Genomic DNA, 25,206 nt, shown 5'->3' on the forward strand with positions numbered 1-25,206 from the left:
TGTAGAGAAAGGAGAGTACTTGTGCGCTGTTGGTGGGAATGCAAACTGGTGCAGCCACAGTGGAAAACAGTACAGGGTTCTTCAAAAAGTTAGAACCACCCCCACGATTCAGCAATTACACAGTGGGTATTTCCCAAAAAAATACAAAAACACGAAATCAAAAGGTTACATGCACCCCTATGTTTATAGCACCATTATTCACAATAGCCAAGATATGGAAGCAGTCCAAGTATCCTCTGATAGATGAATGCATAAAGAAGATGTGGTATGTGTGTGTGTGTGTGTGTGTGTGTGTGTGTGTGTGTGTGTATACTATTATTCATATATATATGAATAATACTCCATTATATTATATATATAATGGAGTATTATTCAGCCATAAAAAGAATGAAATCTTGCCATTTGCAAGGACATAGATGGAGCTAGAGAGTATTCTGCTGAGTAAAATGAGTCAGACAAGAAACAAAACCCAGGGGGAAAAAAGAGACAAATCAAGAAACAGACCCCTAATTTTGGAGAACAAAGTGATTACCAGAGAGGAAGTGGGTTGGGAGGATAGGTGACACAGGTGATGGGGATTAAGGAGGGCAGTTGCTGCGATGGGCATCGGGTGATGTATTTAACTACTGAGTCACTAAACTGCACACCTGAAACTAATATAACACTGTGTTAAATATACTGGAACTAAAACTTAAAAAGCTTAGGTTTTTGTAGGTTATATTTATTGTATTGACTATTTCAAAGATTAAAACTGAAAATTTTAAAACATTTTAAACATGATTTTAATATCAAAGTATTAAAGTAAAAACAAACATGCTTATGTAGATTGCATTTATTATACTGACGATCTCAGAAATTAAAACTGAAATTATTCACTTACTAATTTACTAAATTATTCACTTACTAATTTATTAAATCTAATAATAAACCTATTACATGCTAACAAATAAAATCTTAATGGAAAATGACCACAGTTTACCAAAACAAAAATTTGAGAATGGCACTGCTTCACATTCTGCAAATCTCTTTAATGTCTTGCTTAACAGAAGATGGCTAGATTTTCATATTTGCTTCCACATTCCATCTATTGTTTTATGTTGCTCCCTTGACATATGTAAAGAAAATCCAGGGCACCTGAGTGGGTCAGTGGGTTAAGCCTCTGCCTTTGGCTCAGGTCATGGTCTCAGGGTCCTGGGATAGAGTCCCACATCAGGCTCCCTGCTCAGCAAGGAGCCTGCTTCCCCATCCCCTCCCCACTGCCAACGTCTCTGCCTGCCTCTCTGCCTACCTGTGGTATCTCTCTCTCTGTCAAATAAATAAATAAAATCTTAAAAAAAAAAAAAGTAAAAAAAATCCACCCTCCTATAAATAGGTCACTGAAAGGGAATAAATAGTATTTCAAAAGTCTTTCTGATCATTGTGACTGTTGTTTGTCACCATACCAAGATATGCCAAGTGGATTTTCTTAAAATTTAGTTGCATTGTAGAATCTGAAACCCCATACTCTATTACATTGAAACCAGTGGCCTATCTCTCAGTTGGAAGTGATCTTTTCCCCTCAGCATCACTGAATTATGCAGATCATCCACTGCTGACACAGTCTGTTATAGAATCTCAGTGTTTCAATATGCAATGTCCACCAATCATATTCATTAATATCACACATGACTAATCTCATCAGAAAAAGTAAGTACTGGGCTGTTGTCACACTTACAGTGGCAGATGCAAGTTTCCCAAAATCCTTTCTCTGCTCTAGAACAGAAAGGTATTATTGATGACAAATATTTTCAGTTGTTTTCCTTGAAGTGTCAGGCTCACTTGGTTCATTTTGAAAAAATACTGCCAAATTCTTAGTCTGAATAACCACAGTTTGTCAGTTATTCTTCTGAGTAAGAATGGTGTTCCACAGGGATTTAAAAAAAAAAAAAAAAAAAAAAGGCTAGTTCAGCCTACAACTTAATCTCACAAGAGCTTTTCCTGGAGACAACCACAGTACTTCATGATAGAAGCCTACCTTGCTTTATTGCATTTCACTTTCTTGCCTTTTCCGGATAGCACATTTTTTTTTTCTTTTTATAAATTGAAGATTTGTGGCAATCCTGTACCACGTAAGTCTGGTGGGGTCATTTTCCCACAGCACTGGCTCGATTCTTGTCTGTAATATTTTGGTAATTCTCACACTTTTTAAAAGACTTTCATTATATTTGTTATAGTAATAGGACATCAGTGATTTCTGATGTTAATTTTGCAATTGTTCTGGGGCCCATGGGCCATGCCTATATAAGATGGTGAGCTTAATCCATAAATGCTGTGTGTGTTCTAACTGTTTCACTCACTGGCTATTCCCCTGTCTCTCTGCCTTGCCTCAGGCCTCCTAAGTCCCGGAGATCCAACAATATTGAAATCAGACCAACTCGACCCTACAATGGTCTTTAAGTGTTCAAGTGAAAGGAAGAGCTGCATGTCTCTCACTTTAAATCAAAAACTAGAAATGAGGGGCGCCTGGGTGGCTCAGTGGGCTAATCCGCTGCCTTCGGCTCAGGTCATGATCTCAGGGTCCTGGGATCGAGTCCCGCATCGGGCTCTCTGCTCAGCAGGGAGCCTGCTTCCATCTCTCTCTCTCTCTCTGCCTGCCTCTCCACCTACTTGTGATCTCTCGCTATCAAATAAATAAATAAAATCTTTAAAAAAAAATAAAAAATAAAAACACTAAAAATGATTAAACTTAGTGAGGAGGGCAGATCAAAAGCCAAGACAGGTCAAAAGCTAGGCCTTTCGCACCCTTTAAGGCCAAGCTGTGATTATAAAAGAAAAGTTCTTGAAGGAAACTGGAAGTGCTACTCCAGTGAACACATGAATGATAAGAAAGCCAACAGCCTTACTGCTGATACAGAGAAGGTTTTAGTGGTCAGATAGAAGACCAAACTGGTCACCACATTCCCTTAAGCCAAGCCTAATCCAGAGCAAGGCCCTAATTTGCTCTTCAATTCTTTGAAGGCTGAGAGAGGTAAGGATGTTGTAGAAGACAAGGTGGAAGCTACCAGAGGTTGGATCCTGAAGTTTAAGGAGAGGAGCTGTCTCCGTAACATGTAAGTGCAAGGTGAAGCATGTCAGTCATCCAGAAGACAGAGCTAAGACAATTAAAGAAGGCAGCTACAGTAAACAACAGAATTTCAATGTAGACAGCACAGCCTTCTATTGGAAGAAGATACCATCTAGGGCTGTCATAGCTAGAGAGGAGAAGTCAATGCCTGGCTTCAAACTTCAGGACAGGCTGGTTCTTGTTAGGGGCTAATGCCGATGGGGACTCTAAGTTGAAGCCAATCTTCACTTACCTTTCCAGAAGTCCTAGGGCCCTTAAGAATTATGCTAGATTGGTTTATACTCTACAGCCTATAAACGGAACAAGAGACAGCACCTTTGCTGATAAAATGGTTTACTGAATATTTGAAGCCCCCTCTTGAGAACTGCAGCTTAGAAGAGAACAGTCCTTTCAAAATATTACTGCTCATTGATGATGTACTTGTCACCCAAGAGCTCTAATGGAAATGGCACAATGAGATGCATGTGGTTTTCATGCCTGCTAACACAGCATCCATTCTACAGCTCATGGGTCAAGAAGCAATTTCAACTTTCAAGTCCTATTATTTAAGAAATACATTTCATGAGGCTATAGCTGCCACAGACAGTGATTTCTCTGATGGATCTGGGCAAAGAAATTTGAAAACCTTTTGGAAAAATTCACCTTTCTAGATGCCATTAAGGACATGAGTGATTCGTGGAAAGAGGTCAAAATGTCTCCATTAACAGGAGTTTGGAAGAAATTGTTTCCAGACCTCACAGATGACTCTCAGTGGCTCAAAACTTTAGCAGAGGAAATAACTGCAGATATGGTGGAAACCGCGAGAAAACTAGAATTAGAAGGGGAACCTGAAGAAGGGACTGAATTCCTGCAAGGTCAGGAAAAAAACCTGAGCAGATGAGAAGTTGGTTTTTTATGGATGAGCAAAGTGGTCTCTTGAGATAGAATCTACTTCTGGTGAAGATGCTATGAAGACTGTTGAAATGACAACCTGGGTGGGCTTTGGAGCCACTGGAAATTTTAAAATATACAGAGGTTGTGATGGAATCGGTCTGGGGTGGGGGCTGGTGCCTGGGATTTTTGAGCTCCCTAGGTGATTCAAAGGTTAGAGTTTGAGAACCACTGTTCTACGCAAGTGCTTCCCAATATGTGAAACACCAAATAAGCTCCCAAGTTTCCCATCAAGCAGTGGTTCTCAAACTTTAGCATGCACCAGAATCACCTGGAGAACTTGTTAAAACACTTGCACCCTACGTCCCAGAAATTCTGAATCCTTAGGCCTGGGATGTAGACATAGAATTTATGTTTTTATCAGATAGCTTCCAGATGAAGCTGACACTGCCAGTTTGGGGACCCCGCTTGGAGAACCACTGTCTTGGACTGGAGCTGGAGACCCAGAGCTGCTACCCGGATCTTCCTGAACTGATAGGCTGCCTTGAGATTTTTGTCTTATCCTTCTCTTCTTTCAGTAAGGGCTGGGGGTCGGGGGGGAGAAGTTGAGTTGTTTTTCATCTCATTTCAGTCTTCCCTTTACCTGTACTTCAGGAAATGTTGCCTAGTGACACAGCCTCCAACTATGGTTATGCTAAACGCCTCTAAAAATAAGGCCTGTTAGTCGTGAATTGCCAAAGTGCTTATGAAATTGCTATACGTAATGCATGTTACTTAACTTCAGGAACTAAAATCTGTAATGCTTACGTAAATGTGGACCAACTGAATGTTACTTACACGTACTTACAGCTTCTATTCTGTCTTTAAGGGAGAATTATCTTATTTCATATTTTTACTAATGCAGTTTCAAAAACTTCACCCTGAAAGCAGCAAGACTCAATTGCTTTATAAAACTGCAAGGCAGCAGATTAAAAAATGCCGTAAACATTTAGACTTGTCTCAAGGCAAGGCTCACAACAATCAACAGTGAAACAGTACTGAGATGTTGCACTCAAAGCATGTTCCACTTGAGCTGAAATGCCCTTTTTGCTTAAACCACTTCATTAAAAGTGCTATATATATGGGGGAAAAAAATGTTCTCCCTGCCTCTGGTCATGCCAACAATGGAAATCATACTTCACTTATTATATGTCAAACGAGACTAAAGATCTCATTGGGCAGGGAGTAAATGCATTTCTTGGTAGAACCAACATCCTTGCTCCCTAGGCCACTGTTTTTCTTACATAAGCAGATACATAAGAACTGCCCACCTTTTCAAACTTGAGCCCAGTATTTCTAACAGTGGTGGGAGAGTGGAGCGGAAGGAGATTAGACACTGAGCAATCTACAAACAGCGTGTTTCTCAACTGGGGTTAACCCGTGGAGTCACCAGGGGACACCTTCAAGACGCCCAAAGCCCAGGCTGTCCCAAGAGCAATTACATTAGGGTATCTGGTATAGGACCCTGATAAGAGTAATTTTGTGAAGTGCCCCAACTATCTCCTGAGTAAAGCACTGTTCTCTGAGGTAAGGAACCACATCACCAAGATACAACTTTGTTCTTTAGACGATGTTCAGGCCCCCAACATTCTCCTTTAGAAAGCAAAGAAAGCTCTGAGATAAAAATGATAAACAGCTGAGAGAGAAAAGGGCCACCAGCAGCAGCAGTTTGTGAGGAAAAATCCTTCTGAAATACTTTCTTTTATTCTTCAAGAAAATAGCCAAACGGACAAATGAAGGCAAGTGCATCTGAGCCTCTGTGGTTTTACCAGGATGTCAGTGTTCTACAGACGATTAGCCCCAGAAGCAATTCAAATGAGCTCTGTCGGGTGGATCTCAAACTGGCCGGCAACAGGTAACAACAAAGAAACCCCCTCAGGTTTAACGAGGGCTGGACAGAGAATGAAGTGACCAAAACCGAAGGTTGCTCTTGAGTCTGGTTTTACTTAATGTCTTTAGCTATCTTTTGGGGAAAAGCCATTAATTTCCATCTTCTGGGAACAGCACATTACTACATTCTCAAGCTATCAGGGAAGGGAAGACTTGCCTGGGTTCTCCTGCAGGACTCCGGGACCAGACAGGCCCATACTATTCAATCTGCTTATCCAAGCCCGTCATCCAAAAGGAAGAATCCACAGAGACAGTAAACCGTAAAACCACACAGCTGCAGGGCCCTGATTCTCAGAATGAACGGTGACTGAGGGGATGGGCTGGGAGCTAGACCAGAGGGGACTCTGCAGTGTCTACACTGTAACCACGGGCAAGTTAGCCCCGCAGAGTCTCGGAGTCCCAGGACAGAAAATGAACCTAAGGATTTCACGATCTAGCCAACACGGGATGCCGAAGAAAGTGTTTCTCGTTCTTCCTGCAGGCAAGGCCCAGGGATTTTAAGGGACTCTAAAAAGAGGGCATGAAGCAGAAATCACCATCTTAATTGTTTTACAGGAATTAAAATAAATGCTAAGGGAAAAATGATGGCTGAAGTTTCTCTGACTTGAGGTGTGTATTACACTAATATATTTAATTATCAAGCCCCCCGCGCTGTGCCAGCTACCATGCTAGGCAGTAGCCTCTGGCCCCTGGAGGCTCTAGACTTGAATTCGTGGGGGAGAATAGCAGAGGAGCACCTGAGCCAGGACTGGATGTCGCAGAAGGCTTCCTGGAGAAAGTGAAATTTAAGCAAGAAGCTGGAACATGCCTGCATATCGGGTAGCCGAAGTAGCAGCCCAGAGAAGCTGGATGGATATTTTAGTGCGAGAGAGAAGCACATACAAAGGGCCAGCGGACAAAAGTAGAAGGAGAGAGGAGAGAATGAAGGGAGATATAGCAAGGTAATAAAGCAGGAGCCCGAAAGGGAGATCTGGTCCGGGGTTTGAGTTTTAGGAGCATTTTGCAATGCAGAAGCAGCACCCTGGCCGCAGCCACAGGGTGGTGAACGGAGCCTGCGACAGGCAGTCTGTAGGCAGGAAGGTGTGTTTCAGGAGATGAGAGGATCCCGCTAACGTGCCAGAAATGGGGACGGAGGGAAGAGGATGGAGTTAAGCGAGAGAATCCACAGAAGTCATAAAGAGGCTTGAGTAGGAGATGAAGGCAGTTTGACCTTCTTCTTACTGTTCAGGAAAGACACACTAGGGGTTTCTCTAAGACCTTCGGGAACAGGAAAGGGGCAGGGTTGCTATTGCTGTTTCATAGGTGAGCAAGTTTAGGGAGTGTGGGGATAAGCCAGCATGGGACACATGAGTGGCTCAGTGGGTTACACCTCTGCCTTCAGCTCCAGTCATGATCCCAGGGTCCTGGGATCGAGCCCGGAATTGGGCTCTCTGCTCAGTGGGGAGCCTGCTTTCCCGCTCTCTGTCTCTCTGCCTGCTGCTCTACTTATGATCTCTCTCTGTCAATTAAATAAATAATTAAAAAAAAAAAAAAGCCAGCATGAAAGCTTTCATCTCTTATCTCTGTTTACATACTCAAATTTAGGCACGTCTTCTGGAGGTGTTGTGTGAGAACTTCTTTCTTATGCTATAAAAAATGAATAAAGAAACATTAACGGGCTTGAAATCCTGACACAGGCTACCATTTTCTCATCAATATTGTCTCATATGAACGAAATATGTTTACAAAGATGTAGGTGAATTAGAAACATAATAAACGTGACAGATGAGTCCCAAAGCAGAAGACATTATTTTCAATTTCTTAATTTATCATTCTATGTCTCAGTAAAATGTTCTTTTGTTATTGAAAACAAAACAAATGTCTTCAGATAAATTCTTTCTTTGAGAATCTTTGTGTTTTTTTGTTCGTCACACAGCCTAGCCATCTGAAATTAGATGTGAGGCAAGATCCAGAAAGTTAATTAGAGCAGAGCTAACATTTACTGTAACTAATCATTTCGCATCTTTGGCTGCGCGCATTTTCCATTAAATTCTCACAAGAAATAAAAAAGACAGATCATCAATACATATTGTGCACAGCAAAGTGCTAGTCATTTATATCTTAAATTGCTTGCAACATTCTGACTGGCTCTTGCTAAGATTTACAATTTTAAAATGAGTCACTTAGTGTACTGTTTGTTAAAACTTTCCGGAAAATCATCGCTTTTGACTATTTGGACTGCTCCCTGTTTCTGCCTGTGGTCACCCTATCTCTCGCTTTCAGAACGATGCCAGGACGCTCAGGATCTCAATCTTAAATTCAAAGTCTACTAGCACAGAAAACCTGCTGCAATACCTCTTCTCCACGAGAATCTATTACCGTGATTTGAAATGTGGAGTTAAAATGTTATGTCTTTGTTCACTAGCCTTCAGTGAGTAGTTCCACAATTGCTTCCAATTACCTAAAGCATTTCTACAACAATCAGCCTCAATTTTTAAAGTTAGAACCACCTGGCTTTCACTTTGGGAAAGCTTTATTAAGAGTGTTGGTTGGAATGAGGTTTAATTTTGTCTATACGGTCAAGGTGCCATGCAAACTGAAGGCAAAAATGGCATGGGCTCCAAGATTTCTCAAATGGCTATTCTTTTTTTTTTTTTTTAAGATTTTATTTATTTGACAGACAGAAATCACAAGTAGGCAGAGAGGCAGGCAGATAGAGAGTGAGAGAGGGAAGCAGGCTCCCTGCTGAGCAGAGAGCCCGATGTGGGACTCGATCCCAGGACCCTGAAATCATGACCTGAGCTGAAGGCAGCGGCTTAACCCACTGAGCCACCCAGGCGCCCTCAAATGGCTATTCTTAAAGATGCGCTGAAAACAAGGTACGCTCATGGAAGAGGAAATTCCCAGTCGTGGCCAGAAAACATTCCCAAAGGTTAAATCGGCAAAGGACAAATGCAAAAATGGATCCCAAAAGAAAGCAACAGCAGCAACAGAATTACAGAGCAGGCTATAAAACTGTGTGATTAGTCCTTGCTGGCAGAGCATGGCAAAATATTTACCTTCTTTCCAGAACTTTCAACTTACCAACTTAAACGTCAAGGTTTTTAAAGCTTTGGGATCATCTACAATCTTCTGTAAATTAGCAGCCACTGAAAAATACAAACGTAGAGAAAAAGTGTCCAAATCATTTACAGTAGCACAGGATTTTCACATCAATGGTTTGGAAAATCTGACTAATCATGCAATAAGCTGCAAAATTATTTCTTTCACAGGCATTGCAAAGTCCATATAAACAACCAAATTAGTCTCACACATTTTCTACAATTTATATCTTCAGTGCATCTGAATTCATCACTATACATTGAGCCCTCATTTCATACAGCAAACTGGGAAATTACTTTCCAGTGGAAAGTAGAAGTTGTTAGCAGCCCCCAGGTTCTCTACCTCTTGGTTTTTCATAACACTCGACACTACGAAATTTATTAGCCAGCAGAGGGCAGCACAAAATAGAGGCGAGGTATTGCAAAGAAGGGTTTTTCTGAAAAGAATTAAGGTCAGTGCCTTTGAATCCCCCGCCTATAAAGTCATTCAATTCTCTGCACCCATTTTTATCAAGGCAACAAAATACAGTGGATAACCTCTACGACTTGGGCATCTGTGTTCACGCTTTCAGAGCACAATAATCTGTCAAAGCCTCGAAGAGACACCTTGAACAACAGCCAAGTTGGCTGAAGAGGGGCAAGCCCTAGAGGCTGTTGGTTGGAGTTCAATAGTGAATATATGTTTCTTCACTATTGAAGGATTCATCAGAGACCCATCCCATCTTCCACGGGATCATGATATATTTGATACTGTGGCAGAGATGTCCATTTTTCCAGCTTCCTCCCCTGGCTTAGGGTACAGAATTCTCAGAATGTAATGATGACAGAAATTTAAAACCTCACACTTTCCATATCCAAATCTAAAGTCTCAAGGACTGAAAATCAAGTAAGTGCTGCTGGTGAGGGAAAAAGAATGGACTCCTGAAGAAAGAAAGAAAGTTCTGTGTGTCATTTTTATTTTTCATGTGGAAAGTTATCTGCTGCTTCAGTAATTAGGTATCTGAAATGTTATGTGACTATTTTAAGATTAAAAAAAATTAAGATAACATAAATATTTTGAGAAAAGGGTTTAAAATAGAAAATCTAAGTAAAGAGGAGAAAAATCTGCACATTTCATGTTTCTCTAAGGTTGACTAAAAACAACCTAGAGACATGGATTTTCTGCAGATCAGTTTATTTCATTTAATCTATCAGCTGCGGAGGAGAAAAAAATGAAAATTATATACTCAATATGGCCTATTTCTCTTTATAAACCATAATTACAAGCATCATTTTATCTTCATTTGTTGCTCTTAATACTTCCACTCTGAGCAATCTGTAAAGTTTCGTTTATGGTAACCGCCTCCCCTTCCCCGGCCCCGCCCGCCCCATCTTTTTCTCCTCTTCCTTTTGCCCACACAAGCCAACCATACACATGTCAGGTAAAACCTGGGCCACAGGGGTGCCTGGGTGGCTCAGTGGGTTAAAAGCCTCTGCCTTCGGCTCAGGTCATGATCCCGGGGTCCTGGGATCAAGCCCAGAATCCTTAGGCTTTCTGCTCAGCAGGGAGCCTGCTTCCCTGACTCTCTCTGCCTGCCTCTCTGCCTATTTGTGATCTCTGTCTGTCAAATAAATAAATAAAACTCTTAAAAAAAAAAAAATGAACCGGGGCCACCGCCACCAGCCTCAACAGAGTTATCATCACCAAGTGTCTATTGGCCTCCTCAGCCGTTTCCTGAGCATATGTCAGATGATAGAATCATCTAGTAATCCATACAGGAAACACTGGCTCGTGGAGTGAAAAGCTCAGCTGTGCAATGCTGTTCACCAAAGCCAGTATTTATGATGTCAGAACATTCTGACTGGTCGCAAACTGCAGCAAGTGCACAGAATCACTGTGTCCTTAAAAACGAAAAGTTCCTCTGGTTTGGGTTGATTTCACGAGTCACTGCAATGTCTTCCTGTGAATTTCAGTCCTTCATTAGAGACTCTTAGTTAATGTGGATGATGTACTGCCCCGTTCTGGGTCATCTATTTCCAGTCTGCTCTGTAACGTTCCGCCAAAAGCCACGCTCTGTCCTGCATGAATTCACAGCCCTCTGTCTGGTGTGCAAGCCTGTGGGTTAGCGCCATTCTCCAAGGAACATGGCTACTCGAGTTGTAGACTTGAAGGGCAAAGCTGAAATGCTACCATCTTCAACAATCGTCCCGGAAACCACATTCCCCAATGGTGAGCCCTGTACCTTGGGGACATTAGAAATTCAAATTCTGTCTTTGACTCAAAGCAAAAATAGCAAAACTGTCCACTTACCTGATTACTCATCCCAGATGCTAGGCTTATTTTCAATTTAGTTGATTCTAATTTGTTGTAAAGTGCTATAAAATACCTTCATTTAACTGACATCACATAAAATTCAAGGTGATGCTAATTTCTCTTCCACTAGCAATGCTCATTAAAAAGATGGGTGTCACTGTTTTCTCCCTTCTCCTGACTGTGCACCTGGATTTCAAAAATAAAAATGTGCCTTACCTGGAAGATGAGTGGAAAAGGAAGGGCTGGATAGGGCTGGTCAGCTTTAAGAGCTTCTCAGGTACATGCTGAAGCACCACTGAACTTCATGCTTTAAGGCACTTTGGGATTCCCCAAAGTATGGGGCTTCTGACCTTTGCCTGCTCAGTGGCCATCCTCTTATTTCTAATCCTTCCTGGCTTTCCCAAATAGAACTTTCTGATGAGACTCTGCCTTCCTGGAGCTTGTCCCTCCCCACCCTCTTCAGTCACAAGTGCTCTGATTCTTGGCACAAAGGGCACAGAAAACACTCACCAAGGTTACCAGGAATTGTGGTCCCCTTGCCCTAGCACTGCGGCTACAAGGCTACCTTTGTGTGAACCATCACGACTTCTTGGCTGTTTGCGGGGGTCTCTGTGGTGCATTCAGGCTTGAATCTCTATCAGTGTTCGGTGCTCTTTTGGAATAACATTTGACCTAAGGTATGGTCGGTATCGTGCTTCGTGAAACTGTAACAGTATCATTAACGACCACGTGAGAAAGACGCCAATGCTCAGTGGCTCCCTGATTGGATGCAAACGAAGATGGAAATAACATTGTCCTGGGGGTCATCGATCAGAGGCAAGGCAGCAGAACTGACGTGTCTCTCGCAAACCAAGTCTGGCACTCTCCAGACCCTGGTTTCTCTATAAACTTGTACTACTCAGATTCTCCACATGAGGACAGTTAGAAAAGTAACAGTTACATAATGACTATTTACAGTCTGTGTTTGCATTACAAGTGATTAGTAGAAAGATACACTTTTCTCCCCAGATACCAGTGTATTTCACAACAACTCATATAGTATTGACGTTCTGGGGGCCGGGAGTGAATTTCTCTAATCTGAGCTATTCCCAAACAAAAGCTGTGAAGAAAAGCACCCCAGTGAACGCCAAGTCCAATGCATTCCCCCTAGAGGAAATTCTGAGAGAAGACAAAAAAGCACAGACTTGGGTTACCTGACAAGGTGATGTCACAATATTGTTTGATCCAAGGACATGACCCAAACATCTGCTGTGTACCCTGTGCTGCTGCGGAAAGGCAGCAGAGGATTGCAAAGCAAGAAAGAGACACAGGTACTAAACGGGAATCTAAGCTTCTAAGGAAGGAAGAAAGGAAATGATGGGACAGTGGGTCTCTAATGGATGCCGCTGTAACACTAATTCAAAATCACAGGTAATTGTTATGTTTGGGACAAAATACAAGAGATTTGTCCTGTTATTTTCCCCAGATCTCCAGGCTTTTATCTTCAGATGCGTGTAGCACGATGTGTAAGTGTGTGACTCCCCCAGTCAGAGTGCCTGGGTTAAAATCCTGCCTTTTGCTTAGAGCCATGTGACCCCATGAACTTGGGCAAGTGTACGTAAGTGTCTTTGTGCTCGAGTCCACATATCTGCAAAATGTGGATATGAATAGTGCCAACGTGACAGAGTTCTTCTGGGGACGGAGTTTATACACATACAGTGTTTAGACTAGTGCTTGATGTACTGCAAGTACATAAAAAGGTCAGCTTACTCTCTCTAGCCTGGACAACTGCCTACCTTCACTGACTTCCCTGCCTTCAGTCTTAACTCATGAGCCCTCTTACACTCACCAGAGGAGACTTGGAGAATCTAAGTCATGAACTGGGATGTTTTTGCCTCCTCATATAATACTATTTAACTGTTCATATCTGCTTCAGGATTAAGTCCAAGTTTTTAATGTGGCCTATGAGATCCTCCATGGTCTGGCCCAGCCTACTTCTCTAGTTCATTTCTGCCACATCCCACTCTAGATTTTCCTGGGAAGGGCTCCATAACCACTCCCCTCCTCTAGGTATCTACCCCAACTCTGTATCATCAGATGCTGAAACAACCCATTACAGAGCTTGTTTCCCCACTTGATTCAAACCCTTGACAACCCAGACAAAATCTTATTCACCTCTGCAAAAGGTTGATCTTTGAAATATACCCATATCTTCAGAGACTGAGGACTTCTTCCCACTTCTACTGCTACTACCCAAGTGCAGATGCCACTGTCTCTCGTCTGGCTTCACATAACAGCCTCCTGTCTCCCTGCTTTCAACCTCCCTCAATGGCTCAGCCTCTACCCAGCAGTCAGAAGACAATTCTCTGACAGTTTTGTCTTTATTTCTCTTCATCTCTACCTCCTCCATCCCATCTCATCTATTAGGAACCAGCAAGATTGGCTACTTTTCATTGTTTTTCAAGAGATGAGGGACTAAGGCACTCTTCAGATAAACCACCCAGGCTAGCATAGGTGGTAGTCCCAAGAAAGGGAATCTGCAATGTAAGTCCAGGATGGACATGATGAGCGTCAGTATGGCCTCAAGACTACCTACAGCAATGAAGACTAAGTCATACCACTAACCTTCCCTCTTACAACTTTCCCCAGAAAAAGAAATCAGTCATTGCTAGAGGAACTTTTCCCAGGTAGATCCAAACAATACAAGGGATGGACCATTGTGGATACTTGGGTGTGCAGCCCTGATCTTCTCCTTAGGAATGAAGCAAATGTTCTCCCATCTGCTGGGATTATTGTTGGCTGATGACTCTTAGCTTTGTCCCTCTTTGGAAATTGTCCTTGGAAACCTTAAGACTAAATCTACAGACAAACAATGGTACAATAATCTTAGAAGGCATTTCTTTTAGCAAATTTATGAAACAGTGCAAATGAAAGAGAAGCACGAAATAAAAGAATATAAAATATGATACCAAATATCTGAAATGTAGAGGGGAGAGGATTAAAGAATAAGTTCAAAAAAAATTAAGTGACCATCAGCTTAATGTAGACTGCTATATGCAGAAGATGCTATACATAAATTGAATGGTAACCACAAATCAAAAAAAGTTACAGATATGCAAAAAATAAAGAGAAAGGAACCTAACTATATCACTAAAGAAAACCAAACCATGAAAGAGAGAAAAAGAAAAAAGGATCAGAGAAAAACTAAAAAGCAACCACAAAACAAGCAACAAATGGCAATAAAAACATATCTATCAATAATTACTTTGAATGTAAATGCTTTAAATGCTCCAATCGAATGACACAGGGTGACAGAGTGGATAAATAAACAAGACCCATCGACACTGCTACCTACAAGAGACTCATTTCAAACCTAACGATGTTTGCATATTGAAAGTGAGGGAATGAAGAAATATTTATTACGCAAATGGATGTCAATGAAAGCCAGAGTTGCAATTCCTATATTGGACAAAATAGACTTTAAAACAAAGTCTATAAGAAGAGACAAAGGAGGACACTAAATAATAATAATAAGGGAGATAATCCAACAAGAATATATAACTAAATGAATTCAGAGAGGTTGCTGGATACAAAAATCAATGTACAGTAATTTGTTGCTTTTCTATACAAAAATAATGAAGCAGCAAAAAGAGAAATTAAGAAAATTCCATTTATAGGTAACATGTAAGATGCCTAGAAATAAACCTAACCAAAGTGAAAGATTGTACTCCAAAAACTATAAAACACGAAAGATATTGAAGATGACCAAAAGAAATGGAAAGACATTCCATGCTAACAGACTGGAAGTACAAATATTGTTAAAATGTCTATACTATCCAAAGCAATGTACAGATTTAATGAAATCCATATCAAAATACCAACATCATTTTTCATAGAACTAGGACAAAAAATTCTAAAATTTATATGGAACCAGAAAAGACCCTGAATTGCAAACCAATTTTGAAAAAGAAAAACAAAGTTGGAGGTATCACAATTCCAAACTTCAAATTGTTACAAAACTGTAATAATCAAATGGTATGGTACTGTCATAAAAAACGGGCATCTAGATTTCTGAAACAGAAAAGAAAACTAGAAACGAACTCACAATTATATTGTCAATTAGTCTTTAACAAAGCAGGAAAGAATATCCAACAGGGAAAAAGACAGTCTCTTCAACAAATGGTGCTGGGAAAACTGGTCAGCTATATGCTGGACCACTTTCTGATCCTGTACATGAAAATCAACTCAATGGATTAAAGATCTAAATGTGAGGGCGCCTGGGTGGCTCAGTGGGTTAAGCTGCTGCCTTCGGCTCAGGTCATGATCTCAGGGTCCTGGGATCGAGTCACACATCGGGCTCTCTGCTCAGCAGGGAGCCTGATTCCTCCTCTCTCTCTGCCTGCCTCTCTGCCTACTTGTGTTCTCTGTCAAATAAATAAATAAAATCTTTAAAAAAAAAAAAAAAAGATCTAAATGTGAGATCTGAAACCATAATAATCCTAGAAGACAACACAGGCAGTAATGTCTCTGACATCAGCTGTAACTTTTTTTTTTAAAGATTTTATTTATTTACTTGACAGAGAGATAGAACACAAATAGGCAGAGCAGCAGGGAGAGGGAGAAGCAGGCTCCCTGCTGAGCTGAGAGCCCGATGCGGGGCTTGATCCCAGGACCCTGGGGTCATGACCTGAGCTGAAGGCAGACGGTTAACCCACTGAACCACCCAGGTGCCCCAGCTATAACATTTTTCTACATATATCTCCCGAGGCAAGGGAAATTAAAGCAAAAATAAACTACTGGGACTATGTCAAAATAGAAAATGTTTTGCAAAGTGAAGGTAACAATCAACAAAACTAAAAGGTAACCTATTAAAAGGGAAAAGATATTTACAAATGACATATCCAATAGAGGGTTAGTATTCGAAATATGTAAAGAACTTACACTACTCAAAATACTATACTACACCCAAAATACCCCCAAATAATCCAACTGAAAAATAGGCAAAAGACATTTTGAATAGACAAATGAATGGACGTCTCTCCAAAGAAGACATCGAGGTGGTCAGCAGACAAGTGAAAATGTGCTCGACATTGCTCATCATCAGGGAAAAGCAAATCAAAACCAAGGTGAGATATCACCTCACACCTGTCAGAATCGCTAAAATCAAAAACACAAGAAACAACAGGTGTCGGCAAGGATGTGGAGAAAGGGGAACACTCACGTGCTGTTGGCGGGAATGCAAACTGATGCAGCTAGTGTGGAAAACTATATGGAGGTTCTTCAAAAAGTTAAATATAGAATGACCCAACAATCCTAATCATCCTACTGGGTGTTTTCTCAAAGAATACAAGAACACGAATTCAAAAGAATACATACTCCATGAAGTTTATGGCAGCATCATCTACAGTGTCCATCACTTGATGAGCGGGTAGAGGCACCTGGCTGACTCAGTCAGTTAAGTATCTGACTCTTGGTTTCAGCTCAGGTCCTGATCTCAGGGTTGTGGGGCTGAGCCCCGTATTGGGCTCAGTGCTCAGTGTGGAGTCTGCTGGAGATTATCTCCCTCTTTTTTCCCTCTGCTCCTCCCCCTACCTGCTCACGTGTGCGTGATCTCTCTCTCTGAAATAAGTAAAATCTTTAACAAAAGAAGAAGATGTGCAATGGATAAAAGAAGATATATGCAATGGAATATTACTCAGCCATAAAAAAAAAACAGTGAAATATTGCCATTTGCCATGATATGGATGGAGCTAGAGAAGATCCTAAGAGAAATTAGAAAGACAAATACCTTATGATTTCACTCATACGTGGAATTTAAGAAGCAAAACAAAGGGAGAGAGAGAGAGAGAAAGAAAGAGAGAGAAAGAGAAACCAAGAAACAAGTCTCTGAATATAGGGACCTGTTGGTTACCAGAGGGGAGGTGGGTGCGGAGAGGGTGATATGTGGAAGTGCTGATGATGGCGGTGGGGATTAAGGCCTGCACTCGCTGTGATGAGCCCCGGGTGATGTGTGGAAGTGTTGACTCACTATATTGTACACCTGAAACTGATACACTATGTTAACTGTACTAGAATTAAAATAATAAAACACTGGCCATTTTGACATGTTTTTAAAAAGTACAAACGATAAATAAAATATTAGAGGAAAAGGGGAGGGGCTGTACTATTTGCCTTTTCTCCACACTAGATTTGTAGATGGTGGGAAAAAGCAATAATCAGAGGAAACTTTAGGAATGTTATAGGTACCCTAAGTAATCAGGCTTTGAGACAAAAAGATGAAAAAGACTTGAGTATTAACACTATTTACTTTGGAAAAAGATTATAGGAACTAAAAAAAAAATACCCTTTGCCATTCTCCTTAAGGTTTGGCTAAATTCCAGTTTTTTTTTAGTATTATCTTGGCATAATGGGAAAGCCGTAAGCAGTCTGGAAGAGTTAAAGTGGCAGGTATTGAATCTGGCCTTTAAAATGTAATCATAAAATTACTTTGTTGGTCCTGAATTTCCCTTATTTTGTTTAAGGTAGAGTTTTATGAACTGGACCAGAGTGAAGTAATATAAGTGCCCAATGATCATTATGTTATTATTGCTCTTTCTGAAAGCAATGAAATGGTATAATCAATGAAACTGTAGCTTCATTTAGCTGGTGGAGAGGACACACCAGTATGTTTATGGCTTAATTCCTCTTTAGAATGAGGACGAAGAAAGTAAAAAACTAAAAATGCTGTATGAAGAATGACTAAACTTTAAAGTCACACTTGCCAAGCATATCCAGAACTCGCCTGAGATGAAGCTAAGAATGTATTTGCTTTGGAAAAACAGAGGATGACTGCACTGGGAGACAGCTGTTAAAATGGGCTTGGGTTCTTCAAAAAATAGGTGCCTTCACCTGGGGCGTTTAATTTTGAAACCCTCTAAATTGTAGGTAAAAGTTTGTGTGCACATTTCTCAGGATAAGGGGTTTATCTTTTACTAGATACTCACTAGGGTTGTGCCCTGGATAACCTTAAGTTCCTGTCCCAAATGCTTACTAACATCTTCCCACACTGACGTAAGCAACCTAGGCGTGGGGCCTTTTGTTTATTTTTAGAACAGCCTCACAGAAGTACAACAGGCGTATAATAAATGGTACCTATTCAAAGTGTATAATTTGGTTAAGTTCTGATACACATATACAGCAATGAAACCACCACAAATAAGATAATGAACATATCCAAAATATGCCGAGATTTCACCAAATCCTTTGTAATTCCCTTCTCTGCCGCTCCTTCTAGTCTACCCAGGAAACCACTGATCTCTTTCCTGTCACTGTAATTTGCATTTCTAAAATTGTATACACATGGAGACATGTAGTATATACTTGTCTTTTCTGGCTTCTTTTCCATACACTATCATTATGTTGAAATTCATCCATGTTGTACCATGTATCAATAAATCATTCCTTTTCAAGCAGTATCCCATTGTATGGATATACCATACTTTGTTCACATCTTCGTCTCTTGATGGACATGTGGGTTGTTTCCAGGTTTTGCCATTACATGCTGTAATGAGTACCGCGTGTTATACATAAATAATGAATCATTGAACACTACACTGAAAACTAATTATGTACCACACAGTGGCTAACTGAACAGAATAAAAAAAAACAAAATAAAGCTGTTATCCATGTTCATGTAGAAGTCTGGATAGACACACATTGTCCTTTCACCTGGGTACAAACCTAGGAGTAGAGAGCAGCTGGCTCATACAGACATATGTGTGACTTTGTAAAAAATTACTGAAATGTTTTCTAGGGGAATCATACCACTTTTACATTCCTTCCAGCAGCGTGAGGGAGTTCCAGTTTCTTACACACTTGCCAACACCTGATGGTAACTGTAACTTGCATTTCCCTGATAGAGCATCTTTCCATGTGCCTGTTTCATATAGTCTTTTTGTTGTTGTTGTTGTTTTCTTTTTATTCTTGTTTTATTATTGTGTAGTCTTTTTAAGGTCACTTTCTAACAATTAAGAGTTTCTATAAATGCAGGTGTAGTTTTTCTTGGTTAAGGAGAAGGCTTTTTAAATATCATCCTCAATGGGAAAAAGCTTGCAGCCTTCCCATGGAGATCAGGAACACGACAAGGATGCCCACTCTCACTACTCTTGTTCAACACAGTATTAGAAGTCCTAGCAACAACAATCAGACAACAAAGAGAAATAAAAGGTATCCAAATTGGCAATGAAAAAGTCACACTCTCTCTCTTTGCAGATGACATGATTCTTTATATGGAAAACCCAAAAGACTCCACCCCCAAACTACCAGAACTCATACAGCAATTCAGTAACGTGGCAGGATAAAAAGTCAATGTACAGAAATCAGTGGCTTTCTTATACACTAACAATGAAAATACGGAAAGGGAAATTAGAGAATCGATTCCGTTTACTATAGCACCAAGAACCATAAGATACCTGGGAATAAACCTAACCAAAGAGGTAAAGGATCTGCTCTTGAGGAACTATAGTACACTCACGAAAGAAACTGAAGAAGACACAAAAGGATGGAAGACCATTCCATGCTCTTGGATCAGAAGAATAAACATTGTTAAAATGTCTATACTGTCTAGAGCAATCTGTACTTTTAATGCCATTTCGGTCAAAATTCCACTGGTATTTTTCAAAGAGCTGGAGCAAATAATCCTAAAATTTGTATGGAATCAGAAGAGACCCTGAATTGCTAAGGAAATGCTGAAAAACAAAAATAAAACTGGAGGCATCATGTTACCTGATTTCAAGCTTTACTACAAAGCTGTGATCACCAAGACAGCATGGTACTGGCATAAAAACAGACACATAGACCAGTGGAACAGAGTAGAGAGCCCAGATATGGACCCTCAACTCTATGGTCAAATAATCTTCGACAAAGCAGGAAAAAATATACAGTGGAAAAAAGACAGTCTCTTATACCGTACACAAAGATAAACTCGAAATGGATAAAAGACCTCAACGTGAGACAGGAATCCATCAGAATCCTAGAGGAGAACATAGGCTGTAACTCTTTGATATCAGCCACAGCAACTTCTTTCAAGCTATGTCTCCAAAGGCAAAGGAAACAGAAGCGAAAATGAACTTTTGGGACTTCATCAAGATGAAAAGTTTCTGCACAGCAAAGGAAACACTCAAAAAAACAAAGAGGCAACCCACGGAATGGGAGAAGATATTTGCAAATGACAGTACAGACAAAATGTTGATATCCAGGATCTTTAATAAACTTCTCAAACTCAACACACACAAAACAGATAATCATATAAAAAAATGGGCAGAAGATATGAACAGACACTTCTCCAATGAAGACATAAAAATGGCCATCAGACACATGAAAAAATATTCATCATCACTACCCATCAGGGAGATTCAAATTAAAACCACATTGAGATAACAACTTACACCAGTTAGAATGGCCAAAATTAGCAAAACAGGAAACAACGTGTGTTGGAGAGGATGTGGAGAAAGGGGAACCCTCTTACACTGTTGGTGGGAATACAAGTTGGTGTAGCCACTTTGGAAAACAGTGTGGAGATGCCTTAAGAAATTAAAAATAGAGCTTCCCTATGACCCTGCAATTGCACTACTGGTGTTTACCCCAAAGATACAGATATAGTGAAAAGAAGGGCCATCTGTACCCCAATGTTCATAGCAGCAATGGCCACGGTCGCCAAACTGTGGAAAGAACCAAGATGCCCTTCGATGGACGAATGGATAAGGAAGATGTGGTCCATATACCCTATGGAATATTATGCCTCCATCAGAAAGGATGAATACCCAACTTTGTAGCAACATGGACGGGACTGAGTGAAATAAGTCAGGCAGAGAGAGTCAATTATCATATGGTTTCACTTATTTGTGGAGCATAAGAAATAACATGGAGGACATGGGGAGATGGAGAAGAGAAGGGAGTTGAGGGAAATTGGAAGGGGAGGTGAACCATGAGAGACTATGGACTCTGAAAAACAATCTGAGGGTTTTGAAGGGGCGGGGGGTGGGAGGTAGGGGGAGCCAGGTGGCGGGTATTAAGGAAGACACGTTTTGCATGGAACACTGGGTGTGGTGCAAAAAAAATGAATACTGTTACACTGAAAAGAAATTAAAAAAAAAAAAAAAGGAGAAGGCTTTTTCTGAAAAGAATCATAAGTTTTTGTTAAGCAACTATAGGTGTTTCTTCATCCAAGAGATAAGCTTTTCAGATCTTCTAGCTCATCTAGTAAATGATAAAAACACAAACATAAAGGTCTTGGATCTCAAACAGCATCAGTCTACATCTTGGACAATCTCCAAGAGCTCCCTTATAGAATTAAGAAACCTCAACCTTACTGTGGATTTTCTAATGTGTAGATCACAAGTTCAAGTAGAGTTAAAGAAGAGAAGGAAATGGTCATATCATGGAAGGCAGAAGAGATAAGACACAGGAAATCCACCCAGTTTTGATTTATTGCTAGAGGTAAAAAGAAAAACCTGTCTCGGTCTTCCCTGTGTACAGCAATAGATCTTATTTAATTATACTAGATGTCTAGATTCCAAGAGAAGAGTCTCACACCAAGAGTACATTCTGGAAATATTAACAAGACTATATGTATATAGGGCATGAAGGTAAGACGTACTCCGAGATGTTAATGACAACCCCCTAAACACTGCTGAAAGATGACTTATACGTAGCAAATACTACAGAGTAAGATGATAGGCCAGCTGCTCTCCACTGTACTCTATGTATAAGACTACAAAATTTATGCCTCTTCAGTGCCTAGAGTCACTTGGTTGAAAACAATAACACTTACAGAAATAAGCTTTAAGCTGTATTTATGACCTTGTCAAATCATATGAATTCTAGGAAAGTTCTAATCAGTCACAGAAAATACACCAAAGGGAAATGAAACGTTTAATTCATAGGATCAACTTTTCTTGTCACTCTTGCTTTACCTTGATTTGTTTTCTAGCAAGGTTTTTCAATAATCACACACTAATAGGACATATACAGCTTGGGATTTAACCTACCAGCTTCTGGCCTGGGAAAAGCTTTGGAAAAGTTAAAATTAATGAGATAGTAAGCACGCCAGTAAGAGGAATGCTATTTAAATTATGGGCCAATGCAGTCAACTGAGGCAGAGCCATCTGGTGTAAGCGCACAGCTTGGAGAAACCTGAAGGACTCCTAGCCCAGCCTGTGGCGGCTGCCTTCCAAACACAAATGTTTCTCACCCATGTATGTGGCCATCTTACAGGGAGGAGGAGAGCTGGGCTTCTTTTTATATTATGTGGCACTGCCCAGAGGGGGACACCTATTTTATCTTCATTTCTTGAGTTATTTTCTTCTTTGTGGTATATTCTAAAACATTTGAAGGGTTTTAGTAGCCAGTACAAGATACAGACCAAGGCAGAACAAGCCACTGATTTTTTTTTTTTTTTTTTTTTTTTTTAGAGATTTATTCCTTTGAGAGAGAGAGAATGAGAACACAAGCGGAGAGGAGGGGGAGAGGGAGAAGCAGACTCCCCACTGTGCAGGGAGCCTGTCGCAGGACTCAATCCTAGGATCCAGAATCAAGCCCTGAGCCAAAGGCAGATGCTTAACCAACAGAGCCACCCAGGCACCCCAATTCACCTCTTTTATAACAAGGAATCAAACTGAAGCAAAGGTTGACTGGGAGTTCACTCTAGATTAGGATATAGCCTAAAGAGTAAAGGACCTGAAATCTAATGCATTTCTAATATACAACATAAATTTTGCAAAATCACCTTCCGTGTGCCTTAGACCAGTGAAACTCCAGGTATCCAGAGGCCCAGATATTTATAGATCCACATGAAGTATGGAATGTGTGCCAGATGGAAATCAGTCATTGCTCCCTTCATTGAGAAAGTCTTGCTACCTCCTCTCCCCCACCCCCAAAAGTTAGTTGAACTTCACAACGCTATTGTGGCACAAGCTAGTACACAGATCACACTGAAGAGGCCTCCTCTGCTGTTTCCCAAATAATATTCACCTGCCCCCATCCTTCCCCCTCCTTGATAGATTGGCTTGAACAACAGGGAAGATACTTAAACGGAACTTTTTAGGGGAACTTCACAATCAACAGTAGAATAAAAGATGGAGAAAGAACAGGAAAGTGGGAAAAGCTGAGGAAATAAAATTCTTCATAAAGAAGCTTCTTGTCATAGTGTCATATTCAATTTAACATTTGTTCTATATTTTTTAATTTTTAACAAATCATTGTTAATTGTTGCACGAAAATATCGAGTAAATGTGACATTAATTGCAGTGAACACAGATCTCACTCTTACACATGATTAAATCTGAAAGACCATCTCCATAATCTTCTCCCTGACCCCCTGACCAATTCCCCTTTCCCTGTTGAAGGTAATCTCACCTCTCTTTGAATGAGGGCTGCAGAGCTTGCTGATAACATAAAGGGAGTGGCCAGGGACCGCTAACTGCTCTGATTAGGGTGGGAGTAGGAGTTACAGTCTGTGCTGACGCCCCTGCTAGAAATCTGAGGCAGCATCTAGTTGGGCTAAGGGCGGGTGGGCAGTCTGCACAACAGAGAAAGCACAGTTGGGCAGTCATTGCAAAATCAGAGGTTAGGGACCATAAAATATACACAGAAATTCAAGGCTGACATACAGCAGAGAGAGAGTACTTTGGACATGCCTATGGTACTGGTTCTGAGATTTGTTATATGGGATCCAATCTACAATGATTTTTCTTTTTTAGTAATCTTAAAAATTTTGTATTAAACTCTTTTGACACTAAAATGAGCTTCAAAAAAGTACATGTTTAATAAGTTAGGTCCTGTTCTTCTTCTTCTTCTTCTTTTTTTAAAAGATTTTATTTATTTGACAGAGAGAGGTCACAAGTAGGCAGAGAGGCAGGCAGAGACAGAGGAGGAGGCAGGCTCCCTGCTGAGCAGAGAGCCCGATGCGGGGCTCGATTCCAGGACTCTGAGACCATGACCTGAGTTGAAGGCAGAGGTTTAACCCACTGAGCCACCCAGGCGTCCCTCCCTGCTCTTCTTTTTGCATAAAGCCAAGAAACCCATGCACAATATCTGTCCAAGTTTACCACCCATCCTGGGGCTGTCGTTATGTCACTGACTCCCAAGGAGACAGAGGAGACACGAGTTGCCTGACAAAGCATCAGAACCTCTGTCAAGCAGCAGCAGTTCCTATTCAAAGGCTGTTCCCAGAAGAAAATGACTTGACAGCCACAAAAGCAGGATGTATGTTTACATATCACCCCTGTGAGAGATCCTTTTCGTCTTGCACTCAAAACTGTCCCAGTTTACATGATAAATCGGTACGGTCATCCTACTTACAAGGGATCTAGACTGAGGTTCCTTGAAAGTAGAAACCACCTGTTCCCTCCAGAGTCCCAGCCGGTCCCCAACACTGAACCTGGCACCCAGTAGGTACTAAATGAATTAACGAAGGAAAGATCTACAATCCTAACAGGATTAGGATATAGTTTCTCAGAAGCCCATAAAGACAGGAAGAACCAGAGTTGATTAGAGTGGCATAAGGCTGGGCTTTTCAGACCTCCAGCTTCTACCCCATACCACAGAAGGAACCTCCTCTATCTTGTTAATGCTTGAAAAACTTTTCCCCTTCTCCAGCTAGCCAACGGTAGCACAAAGACAGAACAAAGTCTATTTAGCTCACTGTTGTACACGTAATAACCAGCACAGGGTCTGGCTCACAGAAGGTGCACATAAATAATTATGGGTTGAATGAATGAAAATAAACTAGCAGCACGTTTTGTCAAGGATTATGTTAACTCTTGCAGGAATCTGCAATGAATTTGAGCCTTGATCTCTCATTATGGATAGAAGGATAGATTTCATGGCAAACCGATTTTAGGTGATTAGGAAGTAGTAGAGATGGAATTATTCACCTTTATGGTGGAAGGAAGGGGTGTAGCCTCTCTTTGTTC

At 40.8% G+C, this 25,206-nt stretch overlaps 1 protein-coding gene across 2 annotated transcripts in view; it reads right to left on the reverse strand.

The window, feature by feature from the left end:
- Positions 1–25,206, reverse strand: part of STK39 (serine/threonine kinase 39) — a 299,252-nt gene that overhangs the window by 6,841 nt on the left and 267,205 nt on the right. For both annotated transcript variants that reach the window (XM_059394116.1, XM_059394115.1), the window contains one exon: positions 8,966–9,030. In XM_059394116.1, coding sequence (XP_059250099.1) covers positions 8,966–9,030 — 65 coding nt within the window. The remainder of the gene's footprint in view (positions 1–8,965; positions 9,031–25,206) is intronic.

This window comes from Mustela nigripes, chromosome 3 (assembly GCF_022355385.1).
Source record: "Mustela nigripes isolate SB6536 chromosome 3, MUSNIG.SB6536, whole genome shotgun sequence".
Taxonomy (NCBI): domain Eukaryota; kingdom Metazoa; phylum Chordata; class Mammalia; order Carnivora; family Mustelidae; genus Mustela; species Mustela nigripes.